The following is a 26,284-nucleotide window of genomic DNA, read 5'->3' as shown; positions in this document are numbered from 1 at the left end:
GCCCTTTGCCTGGATTTTATGGGCTGGATGCGATCGGCACTCAAGATCACGTAACACAATGAAGGGCGAGAGGGATTTGGCCTTAATCTTCCCAGCCACCCCCCAGTCGCATCCGGCTCCAATAGATCAAAAAGAAAACACATCACGCGATTGCTACGAAGAGCAGTCATGTAATCCGGAAGTGCTGGAGGGTCTGGAGCCATGGAGGTGGCACGACACTCCTACACTGAAAGCGTTACAGCAACAGTCCAAGTTTTTGTTTTATACATAGTTGTGCAGCAGGGGATCTCAGGTGCTAAACGGGTTAATTTCAGCTCTGGGATCCCCCCTGCTTCCGGAGATACTTACACGTAGCTGCGGCCAGTTCCTCATGGAGGTTTCAATATGCCGCAGGTACGTGGGCCATTAGCTCCTGTGCCGCGGCAAATTTACACCTCCATGTTATTTACCCAGCCAGGGATGCTACCGAGGGAACTTTCAGGAGGTTAGGTCGGCTACATCTGTAGTTACTCAAATATATTTCAGACACTGTCGAAATGAAAAGCTTCTTTTAAAAACATTACAACGGGCAATACAAGTTTAGTGAATAGGTTGATGGGGGTGAGAACATTATTGTTTGTTATTCAAATGATCAACCTTTAGTAAATCTAGCCTGATGTATAAAAAGCCACATTTAGTTCATGCTCTATGGAATCTTTATGTAAAACTCATTCACTAAAGTTGCGGGATGTTAAGAGAAAAGGGAAAATTCAGAACTGTTTTCTTCTTCCTTGTTTAATACTGAAATACAGATTTTGTAGCAAAATAATTTTTTTTTTTTTTAAATTATGTTAATCGGATGTACGGCTGAATTCTGTTTACGATTATCTAATGACCAAAGAATGGTAATTTTATGGCTTTATGAGGTAGCATTCATTTCATGAAATTATAAACAAAATTGCATTTTGTAATAGCATTTTGAAAATAATAATGCTAAATATAATGCATGTCATACCTGTCTTCAGCCTTATTAGAGCCCGCTAAGTTCATGCCATAAACTTCAAAGTCATCCCAAAATGTGTCATCCATGACAGGTTTATCTTCTTGGACAGTGCTATTTTCCCATTCCTTGCTCGCGCCCTTTATCTTCTTTCGAGCTCCTTCAAAGTTTATTGGGTCAAATACCATATCATAATGACTCTTCTCATCTCTACATGTCTTTTCTAGGTGGACTCGTGACTCCCGGTTGCCTCTTCCAGCATTTGCATTTTCCTTCTCTTCATCTTCAAATATATGTGAACTGGTTTTATTGCATTGATTTGCACTTGCTTGCTTTCTAATTTTAGGCCTGACAACAGGTTCACTCAAATTCCCTTGGTCCGCTTTAACATCGCTTGCATTTATTTCATGCCAACGGCCAACTGTAGTTTTCACTGGCACATCAATTTTATTCTTCTTCTGCTGTGATTCACAGAGACCCAGACTAGCTATTTCTGTAGCCTGATCCGCTGGAACAGGTCTCGTTGCCACATTCCTTTTGCTTTGTGTTGGGCCCAAATCTACATTGGAATGCTTGACTAAAGACACCGGCCAAACCTCTGCTAAACTGTCCATTGGGTAACTGTTGTTTACGCTGGATAGGTCAGACTGCGTTTCGCTGAGAGAATCCACCTCCTTCTCGAGTTCCAACAGCATGCTGTCAAGAGTTTTCTGCAATTTCCCAGCCTCCTCTGCTATTGAAAAATCCTCGGAAAGGCAATCATTCTCCTCCCCATCACTGCTGTCTGGCTCAAAAGAGTCAATGTTCACGAAGGAAATGCCATTCTGACGTGGGAGGCGAGTTTGCTCCACTGGAGCATGCCTGAGAAGGGCTTTAGTAATTTTCTTACAGTCATTACTGTTCCCCAAAGTCTGATAGCCCTTTGTATTTCCTGGCACTGAAAAGTGGAACAAAGCATTTCTCTCAGCTTCAATAACCACAGATGTACGATCGTTACCTTCCGGTTTCATGTTTTCATGCTGAAAATCAGCAATTAAATCCCGACCAACGCTGCAAATTGACGAATCGCAGCTTTCCTTGGAGACTAAAATGAAAAAGTTTAAAATTAGACACATGAAAATCTTCCTTTACATTAAAACAATTTTCACGACAAATACATCAGAGTATATGCTGTAACTAGCCTTTGTTACAACTATATTATTTAAAAGAAAAGTAAAAATAGTAGTGTGCATAGTTAATTTTCATGTACTCCTTACAATTATTTTACAGGGACCTAAACTGATCAGAAACTTGACAGTTTACTCAGAAATAAATCTGGGGGAAAAAAAGGATTTAGCATTTTCAAAGTATTTGGCAAGTATGTATAAGATTGAAAAATGGTATGGTTAGGACTGCTGTTAAAATCAGAAATACATATATACACACACAATATATATATATATATATATATATATATATATATATATATATATATATATACACACACACGTTTGGTGCTCCTGTTATAAATCTGTCAAAATCCTGATTGTGTTCCTAACTAAATGGCTGCCTCCTGACTATGCTGCACCTGATATATAACATATTACTTAGTGTAACACATTGTTACAGCTTTCAGAGTAGTAAACAATCTACTGTTTGCAACACAGCAACAGATCTGTTCGTGATACTTTGTTGCCAAACTACAGAGCTCAAAAAAGGTGTGCGAGAGCCTATTTCAAAAGATGAAGTGGATATGACTGTCTAAATGGTTACTGCAGCAACCAAAGGATGATCAGTACATTAAAAAAATACACCCGAGTTCTTGCAGGGGATATAGATTACAGACCAATAAGAAGCCACAACTGATGACACTGCAGCTTCAGATTGATCTGCGGGACCCAAGAAATTTGATAGTCTTTTTGATTTCCATGAGGGAGTGGCAACACAGGTAATGGCAACTGTAAGCAGCTCGGGAGCAAGGGAGTGCCCAGAGCTGATAATAGCACTGGGGACTCCACATAATTTCCATACTGTACAAAAAAAAAAAAAATGCCCATATGGGCCTGCTACTTTAAAGCACGATTGACAGATAATTTGTTGGAAATTAGCAAAACAAAAAAGCTAATTATATTTCTTGGGAACTTCGATGGGCTCATTTAACCAACCACCAGGAAAGTTAACATATCTCTATATCTTAATATCACACAAAAATTAAAAAAAAACATTGTATACTACTAGTAATAATGAAAATCCTAATTATATGTTATGTTGGCTTGCTTCTTGAAATAACATTCAATACCTGCAGCATAAAACAGCTCTTGGTTGCTAAATTGGGACAAAGTGCTGCAGAGATCTAATTAGAGTAGGTTGGGGTCAGTGAGCAAGACGTTGTAGACCTGCTCTGAACTGACAGGGTAAAAAGATATGTCACAAGCTTTTCCTCTGTGTGACAGTCTACCCACTCACTTTCATTACAAACCAGCTGTGAATAAAGATGCAAGCGCCTCTCCCTTCACCAAGGAGCTAAATAGTATAATTAAAAAGGATGTCAGGAATTACACTCCACTTGTATTAAACAGAGCAAATTGATATCTTAAGTGTGTGTATATATAGCAACTAGTCAATAAAAAGATTGTAGTTTATAATTTAGAAACAGCCATGCAGAGAGGGGCCAAATGTTGAAGCGATTCTTAAATGATGATTACAGGTACAAATCAAGCTCAACATGGATCAAATTTAAACTAGCTTCACTAGAGAAACTACAAAGAAAAGTGCAACACTCGTCACAAATATTGGTTTAAAATTGATAACACTCACTGGTGTTTATTCACTCTTAAAGTTAACACAGGAAAAATATAGTAAATACCATACCCGTGTCTTTGTATCGTGTCTATGTGACATTTGCATTGGATAATTGTAAACCTTGTCTTTATAAAACGGTAAGCAAACAGTACATATCGAGTCATTGGCAACTATTTCCTTCATGTGGTGTTCTCATACAGCTAAAGCACAAAGCTTAAATAAATGAGTGCTGTTAAGGGCATACATATAACAGAACTTATCACAGAGCTACACAATCACGAAATAGGTTGATTGGGGATGTTCTCTGTCGTTTTTCCACACAAACATTATTAATGGGGATACAGTTACTTTGGTTTAAAAAACAATAAGAGCACACACATAAATGATTTTCCTTCTGAACATCGTCTAGTTCCAGTCCTTCGCAGTCTCTGTTTTGCTGACTTGGCATCCTGTTTGGACTCTCCAACGAAGGTCGAAAGCTGACATAGGCATGTCTTCTTCCATACCTCCGCCCTGTGATGGTTTGATAACCTCCTGCTGGTTTAGGGCAGGCCGCTTTACAGGCTTCCTGACCCATCTCTGCAACACCAAACAACAAAAGTTAGTACTTAAAGAGAAAGAAAATAGCCTACATTATGAATATTGGTTTCATGATTTGAGTAACTTAAGGATAAGGATATTTTTTCCCCACTGATTATGAAAACTATGATGACAATGACCTACTAAAATAAATATATATATATTTCCCATGACGACATAAAAATGACTTTTTAGAACACTAACAGGCTCATATTTACCAAGCAGTGGTACAGTATACCATAAGACACCTTTTAGTGTATACAAAGACTGGAAGTGGTCCTTTGTTGTAGCCTCACCTACTAGGTATGGTATACAATGTGTACAAATGCATTTTCAACATGGTCCAAAAAAAAAAAAAAAAAAAAAAAAACCTCACACCTGAATGACGTGTGCTGAGATCTGATTACAAAGTGAAAAACAAACTGACATTTGCGCAGCAGGCTTAGCCCATTAATGGGAACACAGCCATAAATAGCTCCTGGAAAAAAAGTGTTTTTTTTCTGAATTGGCTTTTTAGAACAACAAAGAATCCTTGAAGATCTTGGATAAATGCAGAGAGATTGTAATCATTGTTGCCACAGAAATTCACAGTTATGTTTATATGAGCTTATTCTCCCTTGCACAACAAAAAGAAGTCAGTGGCATTTCTCAATAAAATTAGTTCAAAACATGCCCAAAATATAATGTGACACCACTAAGGTCATTAACTTGTTGAAGACCTATTAGAATAAATCACAAACATAACTTACTTTGATAAGCTAAGATAAATGCTAAAATATCTGTCTGGGTTGAAGTTGAACAGTCATCCGCAGCGACTACCCTCAGTAGGTTTCACATGGGGTAGTCAAGGATAACAGTGGCTGCATATACATACCACACACAGCACCTCTGAGGAAGAGACATTTGTGTCTTGAAACACATAGGGTTAAACACGGAACACTCTCGGGGATCCCACAAATGACAACACTGACATCATTCGAAGGGGATGACCGGCGTACGCGATTGGAGAGACAGAGTCGAGCAGCTGATTCAGCGCATCAGCCATACTACTGACAGACCAGCCGGGGATCCAGCATACCACAAGACTTCCATGTACTAGGCACATTTCCTATTAAGTGGAATTCCAATTGTACACATTGACGTAGGAAGAACATTGAGTCAACAAGAATCGATTTTGTTTTTTTAATATTTGTATGCTCACGTGTACTGTTCGATACGGATTTTTTATGCTGAAATGTAATTAAATTATATTGTGATCACACATTTGGTCTCTTATGGGGGTTATTCACCTCCAGCAATGACAAGTACTGATAAGGGTAAGGCTGAGATTATAGTAGGGGCACGCGAGAGCGCGCATGGCTTCGCGCGCGCCTCTCGCCCGAACGATGGGTGAACTGAGCTTCCAGCGATTGGGGAGGCGCTGGGAAGGCATGGCAGACGTGTCACCAGGCTGGTTTGCCCTCCTTGGCTGATCCGCTCACATGACGGCCGCACGAAAAGACAAAATAATCCTCTAGCCCATTAATTCATCTTTTAGAGAAACATACAATCTGGGCCGCTGCTTAAAGACGAGTGAAGTTTACTGGTATAGCCACAGCCCCCCCCTATGTCTTTCATATACACCACACTGACCTGTTAAAATGAAACACCAGCTCTACTCAGCTGGTATCTAATATACATATAGTTCCTGGCCAAATAATTACACTTTAGTCAAGAGCAAAAGCAGTGCTTCAGAATAAGTAGCATATACAGGGATAATTTACGTGTAAAAAAATGCTGCTGCTAAAGGCATCATGGGCAAAATGTTTGTAAGAAGTCTATTGTGGCAAGTGATGTTTATAAAATGGCCACTCCATTAAAATCTCCCACAGACGCAAAGCCGTCAGTGACTGCTCTGTTCTCATTCCTACTCAAGGCAGTGTGGGGTGTGATCTCAGAGAGCAGAGCAGGGATTAACAACTCTGGAACCGTGGGAGATACAAGTGGTTTTGGATGAATGCATACAATATTCTGGCTAATTTGAAGTTCCACATGACTATTCCTGTGTAAACAATCTCTGGTAATATTTATAGTATTGATTTGATTAGTAAAAGAAGCATATTTGGTTCTAAATTGCATATTTGGTTCTAAATTTGAAGAGCTATTAAGTAGATCCTAAACTAGAAAGGCATGGATTTGAAAGCTGAAACTTGACAAGAGGGCTAGGAATGGATTCAAGTTTTCAATTTAATTCTCTGTGAGGCAATATAGCATTTAAGTAACTTGAAATCTCACATTGCTTTACATGCAGGCAATTAATATAATAATTACTGAAGGTACCAAAGAAATAAAAAAAAGAAATCTGTAAAAAAACAGACATGCCTAATGATTTTTTTTAACAGGTTCTCACTGGGTGAAGAAAAGTGGTCCCTACAAATATTTTCATATTTTAATAAATTCACTTGTTTTCATAAAGAAGGCCATTCACTATCTGGGTCAAAGATGTAATTAAGCACAGTCATAACATCACAAGAAGAGAAAAACACACAAAGATCATACTTGCTATGTAATACTATTGGGTTAGATGTATTGTTCATAAATGTATTGTACTGTAATGAGGAAATTGCATAATAATATTTAACATTTAAGTTGAACAATGGGAACTATTATATAAAATAGTTTAATGACATTTAGACAACTTTAAGACACTGTGGGGCCTATGCAGAGAACGGCCATTCGCCAGACTTAGAACTCTCCATGTTTTTGGCGGATTCCCCTCGCAGTATGCAAGAAAGTGCGCATATCTGGGAGAGGAATCCGGCAGAGATGGCGAGCCCTGGCGAGAAGGGCTCTGCTGGCGAGCTCTCTCAGCATAGAGTGAGATCCGCCTCTCTCTGCACAAATCTCGCCGGCAAATAAAAAAAATTTACATACCAAATCTATTACTATTGTAGATGTGCAGGGGGTCTCCGGAGATGAACCACGTTGGTTTTATGTCCGGGGACCCCCTGCTTCCCGAGATACAGGCCCCGTTATCTCCTATGCATGGAGATAGCCTCATCATGTGACGCGGGGCATTTCCATTCATGGGAGGTACCGTCACCCCATAAAGGTGCCTGTATCTCGGGAAGCAGGGGGTCCCCGGACATAAAACCAACACGGTTAATGTCCGGAGACCCTCTGCACATGTACACTATTAATAAAAATACAGTAATGCTGCTTCATTACCTTAGCGGCTATCCGTTAAGGCAATGAAGGGGTTAAGTGACAGTAGCATGTTTATTGGGGACAATTGCCCCCAATAAACATAGCAAAACACACAATCAGCCTCTGTGCCCCCAACAACCCCTAAAACCCCGTTATAAACATAACCCATAGTTATTTTTTTAGGCACAGGAAAGGTACTATAGGCTGGCGGTGGCCCTCGGGTGTTTCCGCAGGGGTCCCCGCTTGCCTGCAGTATCAAGACTGTGCCCCAAAAAAATAATTTAAAAACACAAATACTTCAACATAAATACACCCCCCCCCCCACCCACCCCCGTGAGGCATAAGCACCATCACCCCTACACACCAGGAGGCCTACCCTCCGTCCCTTGGGGACAAAACCCCCTACCCCCATTCAAACCAATACACACACTCGTGATAAACATAACAATTACTAAAAAGCTATACATAACCCACCCACAACATATTGCAAATATATTGTGGTGTTACTTAACACCTTAATAACAATAACGCTTAAAGCTGCAGTTCAGTCTTTTTTTTTTTTTTTTTTTTACATTTATTTTTTTACTTCAATAGTTTCATGTGTGCAATCTCTAATTAGCTAAAGAACAGTATAGCTGCCAGTCAATTCGTTTTCCATGTATTGATAGGTCGAAATTTGGTGACATATTAAAAGCTGGCATTTGTTTATAATCTGCTTGACTGGCAGTGGAAGCTCATGAATATTCATGAGCAATCCTGCACTGACAAGTGCTAGAGGGAGGGCAGGGCTGACAAAGGGGTGTGCCAGGGCTTGTGACAGGACATGAAGGGGCAGTGCCTTAGCAAATGGTTGTTAAAATAGAATACAAGAAAATTGGTCTTTCAAAGTTGTTTTTTTAAAAACAGAAAATGCTAAAAGTATTTTTTCTTACTACAGAACTGATTTATTAAAAAAAACACACATGCAGGATATTGACTGAACTGCAGCTTTAATAAGCGCTAAAGTTATTAATGGGTTAAGCCACCCTGCACCCATTCATTTGTAGAGTGGCTTCATCATTCACATATATATACATATATATACATATATATATATATATATACAAATATAACTGTATGCTCATCTGCATGTCTTAGGCAGGTCTGCAACCCCGCCTTTCCCTATTATCACCCAGCATACAGCACTTCCACTGCAGCAAGGGATTCTGGGAAATGACATGCAAATGAGCACACTGTCACTTTTTGCCTCAATAACCATTTTTAACATGGTTCCCTATAGGCATGCAGCAAGCTTAAGCCTATAGGGAACCATGTTAAAAATGGTTATTGAGGCAAAAAGTGACACTGTGTGCTCATTTGCATGTCATTTCCCAGAATCCCTTGCTGCAGTGGAAGTGCTGGAAGTGGGTGATAATGGGGAAAGGCGGGGTTGCAGACCTGCCTAAGACATGCAGATGAGCATACAGTTATATTTGCATATTTGCTTTCCTGTGGAGGGTTTTAGTCCCTTTTTTTACTCACCATAACTTAACTCAGTATTATGGTATATATATATTATATATATATTATATATATATATATATATATATATACCATAACTTAACTCAGTATTATGATATATATATATATAATGAAGCCACTCTACAAATGAATGGGTGCAGGGTGCAGGGTGGCTTAACCCATTAATATAACATATATATATATATATATATATATATATATATATCAAATACATGTATGATAAACCAATCTACAAAGAAATGGTAAAGGATATCCAAGTACTAATTGAACACTTCCGATCTCTAATTGACAACATCACAGACAAAATTAAAACAAAGCCAAATGACTATTATATAATGATGTAGAGTCACTTTATACAAACATCCCCCACGAGGATGGGATTTCAGCCTGCAGATACTTTCTGGGATCGCAGGAGCCACTCACAGAGACAGTGACTAAATGCATTGAATTTATTCTGACCCATAACTACTTCACATTTGGAAATGACACATACCTCCAGACAACCGGGACCGCTATGGGTACTCGGATGGCGCCACAGTATGCCAATCTGTTCTGCGCAAAACTGGAAAGCGACTTTCTGTCCACCTGTCACTTGAAACCCCTTACATACCTTCGCTACATCGATGACATCCTCCTGATTTGGACCTCTGGCGAACAGGACCTCCTACAGTTCTATGACAACTTCAATACTTTCCACCCGACCATCAACCTCAAACTCACCCATTCCCCGGATGAAGTACATTTTCTAGACACCACCATTACTATAAAGAACAACCAACTACAGACTTCTGTATACCGCAAACCTACAGACAGAGCCAGCTATTTGAGGGACAACAGCTTCCACCCGACACACACCAAACATGCAACCATCTACAGTCAAGCCATACGATACAACCGGATATGCTCCGACACAGCAGACAGAGACCAGCGGATTAAAGCCTTGAGATCAGACTTTATAAACCGTGGATATAACCACAGAATTGTAGACCAGCAAATTCACAAAGCCTCCAGAATACCAAGAAGTGATCTCCTTGAATACAAACAGGAGGAGACTAGCGACAGGGTTCCTTTGGTGGTCACATATAACCCACACCTAGGAGACCTACGCAAGATCGCCAGGAAACTACAACCCATCCTCCAGGAAGATACAAGACTGCAACAGGTCTTCCCTGAAGCACCCTTATTATCATACAGACAACCCCATAATCTCAAGAATATTATGGTGAGGAGTAAAGTATTCAGCAGTACAACTGAATGCGGGACAAAACCATGCCAGGACCCAAGATGCAAAACCTGCGCAATGCTCTACACAGCGGACACAATACAAATACCACACAAGAATCGGGAATACAAAATCAGAGGAGGGTTCACCTGTTCCTCCAGCAATGTCGTGTACCTCATCATGTGCATGAAATGCCCAGGGGGCTGCTACTACATAGGTGAGACAGGACAGGGGCTAAACAAGAGAATGAACCTGCATCGCCACATCATCACACGCGGAACAAGAGACAGTCCTGTTGGCGAACATTTCTCTGACTCTGGCCATAAGATGAACGATCTGAGGGTTGCCATACTCAAAGGTAATCTTAAAACCCCGAAAGAGAGACGGTTGCATGAATACAAATTTATGCAACTGTTCGGGACACTTAGCAGTGGCCTAAACAGAGATCGAAATTTTATGAGTCATTACTGACACTAGCGAACTCTCTTCCCATGAGCGCTAAAGGCCATGTCTGTACATACTGTGCTATATGTATGCACACACAGCTGTCTCTCACACATACTAATACTCCTTATTTTTCCATCCATATACACCAATAGGGACCACATAATATCCACACACACTTTTAGTTGTGCTACAAACTCTCACATTTCCACACCCACCCACACCATTTATATCCCTCTCACTCCACACACACCTTGTGTAGAGCACTGTTTATACTGTGGGCTCTCCATTCATTTTTATTCACACTGATACACATACACACTCTTTCTTCACTTGCTTTCAGTTACCCTTTGACACCTCTAGCCATAAAACACATCCACACCGGGTGAAGGACAAGCGACACTGTTTTTAAGTTATCCTTGCTTCATTCATTGTAACATCGCCGGAAGAAGAGATCAGTGTATCTCGAAAGCTCGCACAAATAAAAGCATTTCGTTAGCCACAGAACGGTATCATCTATTTATTTTTTGATTATTGAAGCTCGGCTAACACGGTACTGATACCTCATATATATATATATACATATATATATATATATATATATATATATATATATATATATATATATATATATATATATATATATATACATACACACACACACACACACACACACACATGGGAATTAAATGGACAGGAAAAAATTAGATCTGACATTTAAAAAAAAATTCACTATTATCCAGATGTGAATAATCGTAATTGTGCCCATTACTACACTGTATGTTTTATGGGGGGTGGGTATTTCTTTATTAATATTTGTGTTTCTAAATTAATTTTGGGGGGGCACAGAATTGGTACTGCAGGCACATGCGGACACCTGCGGGTGTCACGGTAGCTAGTGATAGGTTATAATAATAAACACCAAAATATCTGGGTTGAATTGAACACGACTTAGATTTAATAAATATAGTTTATTCCTTAAAGAAGGTGAACACACAAGATATACAAATAACAGGCAAAATATGGACACTTACTTAACGGTTGGACAAGAAAGCAATCAGGATACAGGATTGGCAATTCCTTCCACAATACAGGTTCAGATGAAGACATCACGAAAATACACGAAGACAACTGAGTATAGGACTGACACTGGTTGATATGCAAGTCCAGTCCTATACCTTATCACTGAGTGCAGGTCATTGGAGAACAATTACCTGCACCCAATCTCTCCTTGCCACCTCACCTGAGGGGCACCGTAATACCTGCCCACTGGGTGGATATTATTCTAATCAGGGCTTATTTCCCTAGCCCCCGCCCACAAGCCTGGCATCTTAAAGTCTGGCTTGGCCAGGAACCCCTTTGTCCCAAGGTGTGAATTACCACACTTAACATCAAGTACCCATGTCCTGCTTCCTTTGTGCTCGCATACACAAGCAGGGTGGGGGAGTCTTTGATCAGGGGTTTATGATAAACCACTTGTCTCCCATCCTGAGCATTACCATACCATATGGGCTCTGAGTTTTTATACCAGACCCAAAATAAAATTCATTCTTTAATACCTTCAAATATTAAAATAATCCATTCTGCTGGCCCAAGCGGGCTGAAATTTGCCAGTCCCTCATGCCGGAGGTGACTCTCCATGGTGGCCAAGTTTCAGCTCTCTGCGACACCCAGAACCGGAGATACAAAAAACAAGTTAAAATCCCCCATTAACTTTAATGCAGGATTCTCCACCACAGCTAGAATAAATCTCTGCTTTTCACTCTTTCCAATTGAAATCAACGGGCTCCGCCGCTATAGACTTTCAATGGAGCAACTCCGCCATTGAAGTCTATAGGAAAACCACAATTCTTTACATTTGCCCATACTCCGTCTGGTTGTTCGGAGAGGGCTGGAAATGGCCATGCAGTCATTCCGGAACAGTGACTACATGCGACCCAAATCCCAGCCCTCTGATCCTCACAGAACCGGAGATATGGGCTTACACATTTTACCCTTTTGGACTTAGCCATTTTAACGCCACGCGGCATTCCCCCCCTTTGGAATCAATGGCCGGCGCCACCATAGGAAATGCATGGGCGAGCGCCGCCATGGGATTCAATGGGACCTCCGCTCCGCCATTAGAGTCAATGGCACGACCCTCGTGGCGGCCACGACCCTTTACGGGGGTCCCTCATTCTCGGACCCGATGGTGGTCATGTGTGGGGGTTCCTAGGGTCTAGGGGCAAAAATAATTTTATTTCTGGGTGCCCTAGAACCTAAGTTTCTCACGCCAATTGTAGTTGAACTTGACCGGGTAGTGATCAAAGCTCTTTTTCAGAAAATGTTTATTAACCGCTACGGTCATGAAGGGGTTAAGTCCACTCGCAACCCCCCCGCAAGCCCTAAACAGCCACCACGGGCCAAATACCCCTTTCACCCACCCCCGCTACCCACAATAAACCTGGCACGGCTGGTTAACCCCTTCATTGCCTTAGCAGTTAGCCGCTAAGGTAATGAAGTGGCCTTTAAATGCATTTTTCCGGGCTCAGATGCATGCCGGGGGCCTCCGGTGCTGGTATTAATGGGTATCAGGTCCGGAGACCCCCGGCATCAATCCGAGCCAGGAAAAGGGCCTGATTTTTTTCTATGTATCGCCGCCCAGCACCAGATTTTTGCCAACTTTTGTTGGCGGAGCGAATTGGAGAAAATTTCTCCATTCTAGAGGGCCAATCAGCGCCAAGATGCTGATCGGCGTTACTAGAATACGGCGGGTTTTAAAACTAGCGAAATATTGATTTTCGCCATCCGCGCGGCGAGTTTTTTTTTTTTCGGGGGAAAAAAAACGGCGGATTTTCCTCAGCTCGCCAGTTTTCCGGCATTTACTGAATTGCTGTAGGCATATTTGCCAAAAAACTGTCGAGATAGGACTTATCGCAGGTTTCTGCATAGGCCCCTGTATATGTAACAATGCAGAAGTGAAAAACTTAAATACAAAGTTGTGTTGGGCATTAATAGTAATACATATGTAATATTTTTTGTATTACTAATAAAACTAAAGCATCATATTTTTACAGCATATTTCATGCTTACCTCTACCACAGTAACCGACAGCTTTGGACCAAATAAGATAAGCCCCTAAGAGACAGGTGTATAATTTGCAAATTAACCATGGGGAAATCAATGGGCTTTTATACATTTTAAAGTTAAATTAGGATATAAAAGTACTAATGCATTTCAGGACATTAAACGGCATTAGTACCAACTCAGATATAACCTCAATGCCAGCAAGGGTGCCTAGCTTATCATAGCTCTATTTCTTCCACAAATATTTTGTTGTGTTTACACAGTGGCATATTAATCCATGTGCTGTTGAAAGAATGAGTCCTCGAGTGGTTCTTGAGCACTATTTTCTGCGGCTGTGTGTGCAGAGGTTATAGGGCATTTGGGGAGCACTGGATGTGGTCTAAACAGAAGGGGAAAACTTGCTCTTATTACAAACAAAAAGTCTACTTGTTCATTACTAGATGTGAGTAACTAACACACACACACACGTTCGCATACAATTTAGGACATTGACGTCCAGTTAAAAAAAAAAAAAAAAGTACTCCAAACCAGGTCAAAAATTTGGAATACCGTAGTCAGCAATTTTGGGCTTGTTACTGGCAACTTTTGTGCTAATGTTAACATTGCACATGTTCGCTTAAACAAAAGAGAGAATAATAAGTTAAGCAGCAGTTATTTTTTTCCCTTGCGAATCAACAAAACGCCTGTGCTCAAACAAAGAGGCTACATCGAGTACTTAAACATTTTAAGAAGAGAAATTTGAACTTAGAGGTGAAAAGAAAATGAATGATAGATAGATCGTTAGTTATTTATAGAGAAACAAAACCGAATATGTTCTCCCAAAAAAAAAAAAAGTAGTTCTGATAGGAGGAATGGGCCCAAATTCCTCAAAACTGATGAGACCGACCAGCAGTTACAGGAAATGCATACAATGCTGCTCGAGGGGGTACCACCAGGTACTGAATCTAAAGGTTCACATACTTTTTTCACACATGAATATTGATTGATGAATCATTTCTGGATAAAAGTTAAAAAAGTACCATGTTTTTGAGGAATTTGCTTGATCAGGTTATCTTTATCTATTATTAGGACTTAGATTAAGATCTCATAACATTTTAGGTTTGAAATATGTAAAATATGTGAAAATTGTAAGCAGTTTACAAACTCTCGCCACTGTACATCTCTGTTGTTAAAAATCAATATTATTAAAAATTCCTAATTTCTCACTATACACTTGCTCAAGGATGTCTTCTGTCTAACCCTTTGAATCTAAAGCCCTTTCCCGCCTAAAACCTCTCTCTCACTGCCCCATACCTCTGGAATGTCCTTCCCTCAATATCCCATATGCACCTTGAAGGCCTAATTTAAAACGTACCTTTTTAAGCAAGCATGTCAGTAGCTCCTTCGTCTAGTATTATATATCTTATATGCAATTACCATGACCCCTTGCAGACGCACTCGCCATAACAGCCCCCCCCCCTTACTGTTTCTCAGTTCCAGCATGGAGAGGGAGAGCGTCGGGCGGTTTGTGGTGCCTTAGTGGCTACCTATAGCCTGGCCAATCACAGAACCGGCGCTAACCCCATTTAAACGGCACCAATTTCCAGGAATCTTCCCTTGGCAGCAGGGTCTATTTTGTTAATTAGTATCTAAAGCAGGTATAGAAAAATCGCAGGTGGCACTGGCGCATCAAATCCCCCCCCCCCATGCGCCCGAGTTGCCGCATTGAACATCCACCCACTGCCCCCAGCACTCAACAAAAGCTTGTTTGTTTTTGTTTGTTTTTTGTCCACACCTGATGTCAAGTTACTACAGCTATATGTGGTTTATAAGCAAATAGAACGAGATCAATATAAAGCATGAAGCCACACATTGATGCCTGTGGCATGCTCTATATAAGGTGTGATTAAAGAAAAAACATTTTAAATCGCTCATCCTTATAATCTTTCTATTTTCTTTGTTCTAGGTAAGTAACATGGTGCATGAGGATAAACACAATGGTCACAAGATATGATCAAAGAAGATCCAAACAAAGAATCCTCCACTAGATTGCACTGTAAATAAATTGCACAGAGTCACAAATGAATTGATGTAATAAAGTTTTATTGTGTTTTATTTTTAATCTGGGTAGCTGATCAATTGATAGTCATTGTAGAGCAAGAAAACCTGTTGGGACAAAATTGTCCAAATTTATATAATAAACACAGAGTGCAATCTAGTGGAGGATTCTTTGTTTGGATCTTCTTTGATCATATCTTGTAACTATATAAGTAAGGTGTGGCCAACTCCAGCCTTCAAGGGGCACCAACGGGTCAGGTTTTAAGGATACATTTTAAGGATAGCCGAGCTTTTTGAGCCAGCTTTGCTGAAGCTCGGCTATCCTTAAAACTGGACGGTAGCAATTGGGGACTGGCGTTGGCCATTCCTGAACTATATCAATCTACATATTTTTCCAGTCATGCACTAGAAAGCAGCAATTAACCTTTTTTTTAATATTTTGTTAGCATTTTCATTTTACAGGATGGGAAGCGGATCAGAGCTGAACGGCATCATTTTCAGCTCCTGGTTCATGAAATAATTACTGATGAAGTTACCAGGTTTATATGCGCTCTAGGGGAAAACAAAATGACTGCCAATTTCGGGCCAATGAAAAGCTACAACATCGGTTGCGACTTGCTATTGGCCGACCATTTAAATCCCCTTTTAAAAACCAGTGACTAACAAGTAACTTCACGAATAAGTATCTCAGGAACTGGAAGGTCCTGGAGCTGGAAATAGCGCGGTTCCGCTCCAAAAGAACCCCCGGTGCCAATACAGTGTAAACAAAAAAAATAAATAAAAGGAATTGCTGTTTGATCTGATGTTTTCGGAAGGGCTTCTACAAGCCTACCATCTTTCCTCCATTTTAAGCACATGTACCATGTCACAAAATGCTTTGGGATCATGAGAATACAGGGACTGCAAATCATGACAAAGCAAAATACAGGCATACCCCGCATTAACGTACGCAATGGGACCGGAGCATGTATGTAAAGCGAAAATGTACTTAAAGTGAAGCACTGCCTTTTTCCCACTTATCGATGCACGTACTGTTCTGCAATCGTCATATACGAGCATAACTGCTATAAATAATGCATTTGTAACAGGCTCTATAGTCTCCCCGCTTGCGCACAGCTTCAGTACAGGTAGGGAGCCCATATTGCTTTTCAGGACGTGCTGACAGGCGCATGCGTGAGGTGCCGTTTGCCTATTGGGCGATATGTCCTTACTCGCGAGTGTACTTAAAGTGAGTGTCCTTAAAGCGGGGTATGCCTGTAATTGCAGTTTCTTTTCTACTGCAAATGAAGTGGCGATATGTTTATGCATTAAAGAATTGAAATTTCATTGTATTGTGCCTACAGGTGAGCTTCAATGTTTAAATCTGAAAAGCTAATGCATCTTAAACAAATTTTAACAGTTTGTATAGGAAGGAGTTATATGGTTGACCACCTCCACTTTACTGCAATTCTAATACAGGCTTCAAACATATGCACTAAACTATGACCAGAGCATTATGGACCAACTTGCATGTTTTTTTAAATACCTTCTACTGTATGAAGTGGTCCGTAAAACACCACAAAAACATTTTGCAAACAACTTCATGTAATTTGTTTTCTTTAACCACTGTAGGGAGAAGGAGCAGCTCAGTGAGTAAAGATACAATATGGATTTCGGGAACTTATCCCCTTAAATTTGTACAGAGATTTGGCTAGAGCGCAACTAAGTGGGAATTCTTTTTGTGGTCCCTCTTGACCATTTGTCTATATATAGTAAAGATACTGACTCTGTAAACAACAACACTGAATTTAAAATCAGGGGAAACTGGTTCAATTCCCGGTGTCAGCGCCTTGTGACACTGGCAAGTCACAAATTGTAAGCTCCACGGGGCACGGACTGTGTGTAAAAATAATGTGTGCTGCGTGACGTGAACTATACTGTAATTGTAAAGTGCTTTGCGCCCCATTGGGAGAAAAGCACTATATGAAATATTATTAAAGTTATTAATGTAATAATGTTTAAAGGCAAATTGGCGATTTTGGTTTATTTAGAAAGTTTATTTATTTGTAATGAAGACTAAATTGTGGGTTAATGTTTTTGCTGACCTTATGAAGTACAGGCATACCCCACATTAACGTACGCAATGGGACCAGAGCATGCATGTAAAGCGAAAATGTACTTAAAGTGAAGCACTACCTTTTTCCCACTTATCGATGCATGTACTGTACTGCAATCGTCATATACGTGCATAACTGATGGAAATAATGCATTTGTAACAGGCTCTATAGTCTCCCCGCTTGCGCACAGCTTCGGTACAGGTAGGGAGCCGGTATTGCTGTTCAGGACGAGCTGACAGGCGCATGCGTGAGCTGCTGTTTGCCTATTGAGCGAGATGTACTTACTCGCGAGTGTACTTAAAGTGAGTGTACTTAAACCGGGGTATGCCTGTACCTGGTTTGTCACAGGACCTGGCACACATGGGGCTTTTGTGCCATATCAGGTATATCATCCACTTAATGCTCATTTTCTAGTGGGGAATAAAGCGATGTAAACTGAAGTGGAGGGCACTCAACTTTTATTTGCGTTATCACAATGCTGGCTTTGATCTAATGATCACTAGGGAATGATCACATGGTCATGCTGCTGAACTTCTGGCATGATAAAAGGTTAATCACCAATTAAATATTTCCTCTACTCTTTGCTTATCCTGCTCCTACTAGTGGACCAGTGAGGAGCTGAGGAAGATGGGCAGCAGCTAGAATCAAATGCATCCTATGTTTCAGCTTACATTTTGTACACAAACACACAAAATTGTGAAACGTATCAGAAGGACCTATCAGCATCTATAGTGGCCAGGCACCTAGTGGTCGAACCAGGTGGCGCAAGATCTCAAACCACTCCACTGCACTGTAGCCGAAGCCCAAAAAGCCGCCTTAAGTCGAGATCAATGGCGCGAAATCACTAGGGGCGTATTGAACGTCCTGCTACTGGCCTCCACAATGCATCGCTCCTTACCTTATAAAAGATGAAGCAATGTCGTTTACAAAGTATATACATAGACACCTAGTGACACTCGAAGGACACAACCACACTGCAGCACAGGACTCGGCAAGAATGCTGCAGGTGAGATGTAAAGTGTGGAAACTCATCAGAGAAGGAAAGAAGGGGATCCTTTCCTGGCGCCACCAGACTGGCCCTATTTTATATGCACAAAAAAGGGAGTGCATTATAACGCTATTAATACAATAATTTTTAGTACTTCACCATTGGAGGCACCTGTTTGCGCTTTTTTCCAGAACATATACATTTATTCTGTACATGTTTAGAAGCATATTTTTAAAAAAGTAATCAGTACAAGTAAGAATCAAGCATGAGAAGGGATCAACATACAGTGACGTCATACGCAGGTGGCAGCTAAAGAAAATTCATCCCAAATGTGGTCCTAGGAGTGAGCACCTTTAAGTTATCTGGTCACCAGAATATTGACATTGTATTTTTTGTACGGTCATTTTTTATGGTCACTGTCTAACTGAACCAAAAATACTTGATGGCTATATATTCCAATTAGAGTCAGTAATGTGTTACCATCCTTCTATTTCCAAACATGGTGAAATGGAGAGGATGGAAAGAGTCTCCGAATAAATAAATAAATAAATAGAGCTTACTAAAAGAAAAGAAAAAAGAAAAAAGAAGATCATACATAATTTGACACTAATTTAACACTAATTTAACAGCATAAAAACTACACATAATTCAGACCCACAAGCCTACTGTAGCTCTCAAAACACACTCAAGAGCCACTGAAGTCTCATTTAATACACTGCAAACAAACCAAAATTACTAATGATGAATTTTAAAACTAGCAAAACTATGTGCAACATCATAAATATCACTTAAGTCAAGATAAAGGGGCAAGGTTTCCTGGTAGAAGGGTGCATACTGTGTTGCATTGAACCACCCTCCAGATCAATATAGTGAAAAGCAGGGTAATGTAAAGTTATTAGCGCATTAACTTAGTTTCGCCTGAAGTTACTACCATACCTCTACTTGACCCCACTTCTCACCAGTTTGAATATGTAGGTGAGGACCATTTTGAACACTATCAGTGAGCATTTATGTTTAATGAGGGGTGGCGTCACTTTGCAGTTTGATGAATCAGTGCACCGGTTTGCTTTATCATAAAACTATATAAAATTGGCCAGGCTCGAGATTGTATAAACCAAAACTTCAAAAAAGAAATAAACCCAAATACAATTAAACGGGGCAGTCCACCATTGATAACTTATCAATGTAACCACAGTTAAAGTAAAAATGTCACTTTCTTTGCTTTCTAAACTGACTGAACTTTGAATGCGATGCAAGCGGGAACCATAAATAAAGTTTGACATACATCAAGCTGTGTATTTTGGGAGCACATATACTATACAGCCCCTTAAAAGTAATAGTATATACACTCTTAATTGTTTGTGCTGAAATCCTGCATACATGGACTTTTTTTTTTTGTCTTTAGGGTAGATTTAATTTTTCCTCTTAACTTTAAAATGTTTTCAGTTTTTTACTTCTGAGAAATACGGAGGTTCATAAAAAAAATCAACATGTATATTGTATTGCTTTAGTGGGCGTTATAATTGCTTATCTGCATAATTATACCCTGCCATGTCAGTGTCACCCCGCATGCATTATGTGATGCCAATAAAATGACATCACTGTGTGTATGTGTGTACATCATAGTGTAGCTGCCAAGTTACAATATATTGTTGCGGTGTTACTGTGCCATGAAAAAAGTATGTGCATCTTGCCATCCCATTTTATGGCATTTCCATGCTGTACCGTTGTTGCGTCAGAATGTTTTATATTACTATATTGTGAGGTGTTTAACATCACTGCGCATCATATTGCTGTGTCAGTGTGTCATTATTTAACATAACCCTGCACCAGGTCCCAGGGTCACTAAATGTGCACCATGTCGGAATCGCAGTGTATAGTGTTGCGGTGTCACTGCATGTCATAAGGTGTGTCAATGTGTTGTGTCAATATCACTGTACTATCCCTAGGTGTGTGTTGTGTGCTCGTATTGTCACTAGGGATGTGGTGTCTGCATTGTGTCACTAGGACTGTTTGTATTGTCTTTAGGTGTGTGTGTTGTGTGCATATATTGTGTCACTAGGTGTGCGTGTCTGTATTGTGTCATTAAGTGTATGTGCCTGTGCTTGTATGGGGTCACTGTGTATGTTGTGTCCCTGTGTTTGTATTGTGTCACTAGGTTTGTTGTTGTCATTAGGTAGGTGTTCGTGCGTTTGTAGTGTCAATATGTGTGTTGTTGTGGGCCTGTGTTGTGTAACTAGTTGTGTGTGCGTTTGTATTGTCACTAGGTGTGTGTTTATATTATCTCACCAAGTGTGTGTGTGTTTAAATTGTGATAGTGTGTGTTGATAGTGTTACCAAATCTGTGTTTATATTGTGTGACTGGGGGTGTGTGTTCGTGGTGCTCTGGTTCGTCCCTCACACTCGGTCTCCAGGCCTCCTCCGCTGTATCCTGTCTTATTTGCTGCTTTCCCTTCTCTCTGTTTGCTGCAGAAAGCCGCGGCCCCGCCGCTTCCCCCGCACATATCCTGCAGGGAGCGGCTCCCCTTCGGTCCTACTCCCCCCTCCCCCCGGCACCTATCCCCTGCCCCCGGTACCTGCTGCAGCCTGATCTCCCCGCACAGACCGGAGCTTCCGACACCAGCGACACCGTCACGCAGCGCGTCACCGGACAACCAGCGTCCCCGCCGCAGCCAATCGCAGCGGAGAGCGCAGCCAATGGGAGCCCGGGCCGGAGGCGGGCGTGGAGAGGTGGCAGCCAATCACATGAGACGTCTTCAGTTTCTACTGGGTAGCTGGTTGTGTTGGATGTGAGGCTGAGAGGTGTCAAGTATGTTAGGTAGGCTCCCAAGTGCAGTGCTGTGCGCACTTATCTAGGGGGGTTGTTATGGTGGGGCAGAGACAGTATGGCTTTATAAACAGTAAGCAGGGACATGTCAAGGCCTGATTCCCAAATACACATAAAACATGGTAACCCAGCTCTCAACATAGCATGTCCAGGCCCCACATGTGTCAGATCTGAAGACAGTAGACACAGTCATAACTTTTTATATATGTTTTAGGGTTAATAGTGCATCACTGGCCCGGGCAGCAAAAGGGTCAAGTGGCATTTAACCCTTTGTTCTTTATGTAACGGTGTTCCCCCTCCCCCCCCCCCCCAATCTCACATTGGCCCCTTATGCGAGGAAACTGCCCCATGTTACATGTAATGTAGTGTGGTGCACCTGCTGGCTTGCAGAACTCCTGAGTCTTCCACGGTGATATGGGGAAATACATCAGGACTGGCTCATGAGGTAATGCTGAGAACTACTCACTTCTGGTACAGCGCCTCCATCTCTTTCAGGTCCCCACGACAGCAGGGAGGAGTCTCTGAAAGAAAACCTCTGGGTGCAGCTTCTCCCTGAATGACTCCACTCTCAGGCAAGAAGGTTCTTTCATGTTGGACATTCTTTATTAACATCATTAGTGGCAGACTGCCCATCATTGCGGCCGGTCTCTAGCCGCTCATTATAAAGGTTGCCCACCTCAAGGAAGTCCCTGGACACCACTCCTAGTCAGGGCCATAGAAGCTGTCCTTGCTCTTCCCTTACTCCCTAATAGAGTAAGGGGAATAGTCTGCCCACCTCTCCCCTAGGGGAGGGTCACAATCCTTACCAGAGCCCTGGCAGTGTGTTGGGTCAGTCAGTCTCATTCAGGTGGGATGAGACACTAACTAAATTCAGGAAGTGATGCATACTATATAGCTTCAGTAGGCACCACCCCTGTATCACTGTAAGTGGACACAGAGCATGATGTCACTTCCTTCACTACACAATACACATCACAGGGGATGAGGGAAAACCTCATGATTACTCCAGGCAACCTGTCCTTATCAGGGATTACTACTCAGGAGGAGAAAGACATATAACCCATAAACTACACAAGGTTACACTCTCCCACTGGTGGAATCCAATGGTCCCCACTTGGTCCTAAATTTGCGGGGCCTTCCTTCAAACAGGCAACTGCAAAACATACAGGGAACAACAGTATCATCAATACAAAAATACAAATACATTGGCACACACCATATATAATTCAACATAATGCCTAATCACCATAACTGCATTACTGTATTCAGAACCTCATATTACCACAGACCGTGTACTACTAAGATTATTGTATAAATCCTCCCGAAGGGTGTATAGACGCCGCACATCCGCAATAAATCAATGAAGGCTGATTTGTGGCAGTAGAAAAAGCTTTATTTGCACAAGGTGCAAGCGGATCCTCTGACGCGTTTCAGCCTGTCAGGCCTTTGTCAAAGAGTGATCCGCTTGCATAAAAGACATCTAGTTATAGCATGTGTAAATTACCACACCTGTTCGTGTTGCCCAATGGAATGAGCAACAGGTGTATGTCATCACACATCCACAACAAATACATCAAATAGTTGGCGGTGAAGAGGATATCGGCTATCCGTGATGCTGGGGCGCCACATCTATCCCATACTTACTCAGCGCTAAGACGAGTTCTGATAGCAGGAGAAGCGACATTTTTCAAGAAGGAGGACCCGGCAGGCACGGTGTCAGCAACCCCAGAATCAATAAGTGAGTCTTTTTATCTCAACTCTATGGTGCTTGAAGCAAGCCAGTTGCTGGAAAAGATATCATATATGTTATACTTACTTCATCTGGGGTTGACCTTAGCTTAGGTCCCGGGATTACATCAATTATATTAATTATACCAACAAGCAGGACTATGTTATTTCTGAGCGCCTGGTGGGTTAATCACTGATTCACCCGTTATATACATCTATACTACTAAGATTACTCCCTAGGAGAATCCAAACTTCAATAGTAATGTCTGGGATCAGGTTTCTTTACCTCTCACCCGTTGTGATCAATAATTGTAATACTGTATGATCTAGGCGGCCCATTTTCTGGTCTATACTCCATCTTATGCATGTAAATATTTCTGCCGACACTCCAAACCCGCATCAGATAACATATCCTAGCCTCTGTTTTGTGTTCAGAGTAACTAGACTTTGACTTAAGGTAGTCCTCCACTGCTTCCCTTAGCCAGGTACCCCGATTGTCCTCAACCTCCTGCATTAAGGGCTCGGGAACATAAGGATACTCTAATCTTGGCTATGCCACGACCCGTTGTGACTTTGGGCAGAGCAGGCTTATTGTTGCCTCGATTCTTCACCGCTTGCCGATACCTGTCCATTTCTTCCTGGGACAGACTGGTACTGATCAGCTGCGATGACGGATGCTTCCGGTCGGCTACGCTGTGGCTACCGGAAGTGATGTCATCATTCTCTCGTTAGGGCGCGCCATCTTTGGTGGGGTCCCCCACCTGAACTTCCTCCTCCATCTCGACGTCCAGCGCCGGATATTCGACGTCGCCCCTCAGCTCCACTTGGGCCTTGGTCGGGCCTTTCTCTTCGGCCGCCTCCATCGGAGCCTGTGGGAGGTAAGAGGGTATCTCATCACTCCGCTGGCTTGCGATGGGATCCTCTTCCTCCGACACGCTGGGAGTCGCTACGGCCATGGGACTCTTCCGCTGCTCCGGCTGCACCAGCGCGTGCTGTCGGGGAATTTCTATACTCAACAGCTCGAGGTCACTGGTAAGTAGCTTTTCCTTTTCAGCACCGCTGTAGAGGCGCATCACCACCGACGCACGGCTCTCGTTCTCATCGTCCGACGAGGCAGATGCCAAGGACGGTAAGGGTACCTCCGCAGGGGACCGACAGCGAGGTTCCAGGTTCTCGCTGCGGTTGCAGGCCTCAGCGCCATCCTTCTTGGGCACCATCATTAGTAGCGATCCCCATTCTCCGGGATCAACCTCTTTCTTGATTTTTGGCAAGGCCCCAGCCGTCAGCATGGCTGTATCTCCTCCCGCCTCCGCTTTCCCAGGCACGAACGGCTACACGGCCCACAAGTAGTGGATGCCGCATTGAGGGCATCTCGCCGTCGTACTGGCTTCTTCGCCCGGTAGTCTACACTGCATACATAGACACCGAAGAATCTCTCGATCACCCGTCTTCACTACCAGGAAGCCTCCTGGAAGTTGGTAGGGGTGTATGTCAAAGTCCACCATGGCACAGCTAGTAGTTGCACTGGTTAAGGGAGACACGACACAACAGTCTCTCTTGCTTACCAGCTCTTCGCAACTGAGAAACAGGAAGCGCACATCCAGCTCCTCCCTCAATCAGTTCAGACTTCCATTGGCAGATGCAGGGACCCCTCCCCCTAGTGGAGATTAAAGGAGGGACCCACAGCTTCACGTCATGACCCAGAATCGGCTCTGAGCATATCACATCCCATGAGGGTGCGGCCACGGCTTTTGCGCCACTTCCCTGATCAGGGTGGGGTTCTCTTTTCCGCGCCACTCCCGGCCAGGTTCTTGCAAAATTATTTTCTCTACACAGCCCACGTGGTCTCCCAGGGAAGCAGGAGCCGCCATTTTGGATCGCTCTGCAATCCCTACTAACAGCAGTTGTGACTTGAGTAGTAATCACCGTCTGGCAATCAGATACTCCATCCGCCTTCTCACACATAATTGCAATGTCCTCACAGCTATCCTCCTGGGTTGCACCCCAGGAATTCAGGCAGGACAATAAAGGTGCGGCCACGGCTTTCGCGCCGCTCCACAGCCTACTCAGTATAGGCGTCTCCACACACAGTTCCTCCGCTGTCAGCACAGCATGTGTGCTTCCCATCTCTGGCATGAACCGCCATTTCGGGCTCTCCGCATCGCGCGGGACCTCATCACCTATAGTCGCCATCTTTACTTTTTCTCGGCAATCGCACATGGTGCTCCGATGCTGGGCAGTCGCCATGTTGATGCAATAAAGTATGCCAGTTCACATCCACATGTATCGCAAGTGTGTCTTACTCAGTTATGAAGGACACCGTATTTTTCAAATTAGAATCACTCCTATATTTTTTGTATTCCAGACGGGTAGCTCTTTCGGTTTCCTGCACCTCTAGCAGGGTCCTGGAGAGCAACTCCTCAGGGTATTGCCTATTCAAAAATTTATTGAGCGAACTTAAAAATAAATTTTTGAATAGGCAATACCCTGAGGAGTTGCTCTTCAGGACCCTGTTAGAGGTGCAGGAAACCGAAAGAGCTACCCTTCTGGAATACAAAAAAGATAGGAGTGATTCTAATTTGAAAAATACGGTGTCCTTCATCACCCAATACAATTCCATGGCACCTGATATCAGGCGGGTTTTGCATAAACATTGGCCAATCCTACTGAGAGATCCAGCTTTGGCCCAAATCCTTCCCTCCAAACCTTCAATTGTCTTCAAGAAGGCCTCTAATTTACAATCCAGGCTGGCCCCCAGTTGCCCAAATTTAAGTAAGACATCAGGTGTAGAACCTTGTCAAAAAGGTTTTTTTATTTGTACAAATTGTAC

At 42.2% G+C, this 26,284-nt stretch overlaps 1 protein-coding gene across 5 annotated transcripts in view; it reads right to left on the bottom strand.

The window, feature by feature from the left end:
- PJA2 (praja ring finger ubiquitin ligase 2) overlaps nucleotides 1-21,582 on the bottom strand; it is a 76,022-nt gene extending 54,440 nt beyond the window's left edge. For 3 of the 5 annotated variants that reach the window (XM_075601961.1, XM_075601988.1, XM_075601997.1), the window contains exons 1-3: nucleotides 21,476-21,582; nucleotides 4,139-4,339; nucleotides 995-2,063 (exon numbers count right to left, since the gene is read on the bottom strand). In XM_075601961.1, the coding sequence (XP_075458076.1) occupies nucleotides 995-2,063; nucleotides 4,139-4,337 (1,268 nt within the window). In that variant the 5' untranslated portion in view covers nucleotides 4,338-4,339; nucleotides 21,476-21,582. Of the gene's footprint in view, nucleotides 1-994; nucleotides 2,064-4,138; nucleotides 4,340-13,784; nucleotides 13,808-21,300; nucleotides 21,427-21,475 lie in introns of those variants that run through there. The other 2 variants (XM_075601970.1, XM_075601979.1) reach the window with 2 other exon arrangements.
- Nucleotides 21,583-26,284: the final 4,702 nt, after the last annotated feature.

This window comes from Ascaphus truei, chromosome 1, assembly GCF_040206685.1.
Source record: "Ascaphus truei isolate aAscTru1 chromosome 1, aAscTru1.hap1, whole genome shotgun sequence".
NCBI lineage: Eukaryota > Metazoa > Chordata > Amphibia > Anura > Ascaphidae > Ascaphus > Ascaphus truei.
This window is presented reverse-complemented; position numbering and strand designations above follow the sequence as displayed.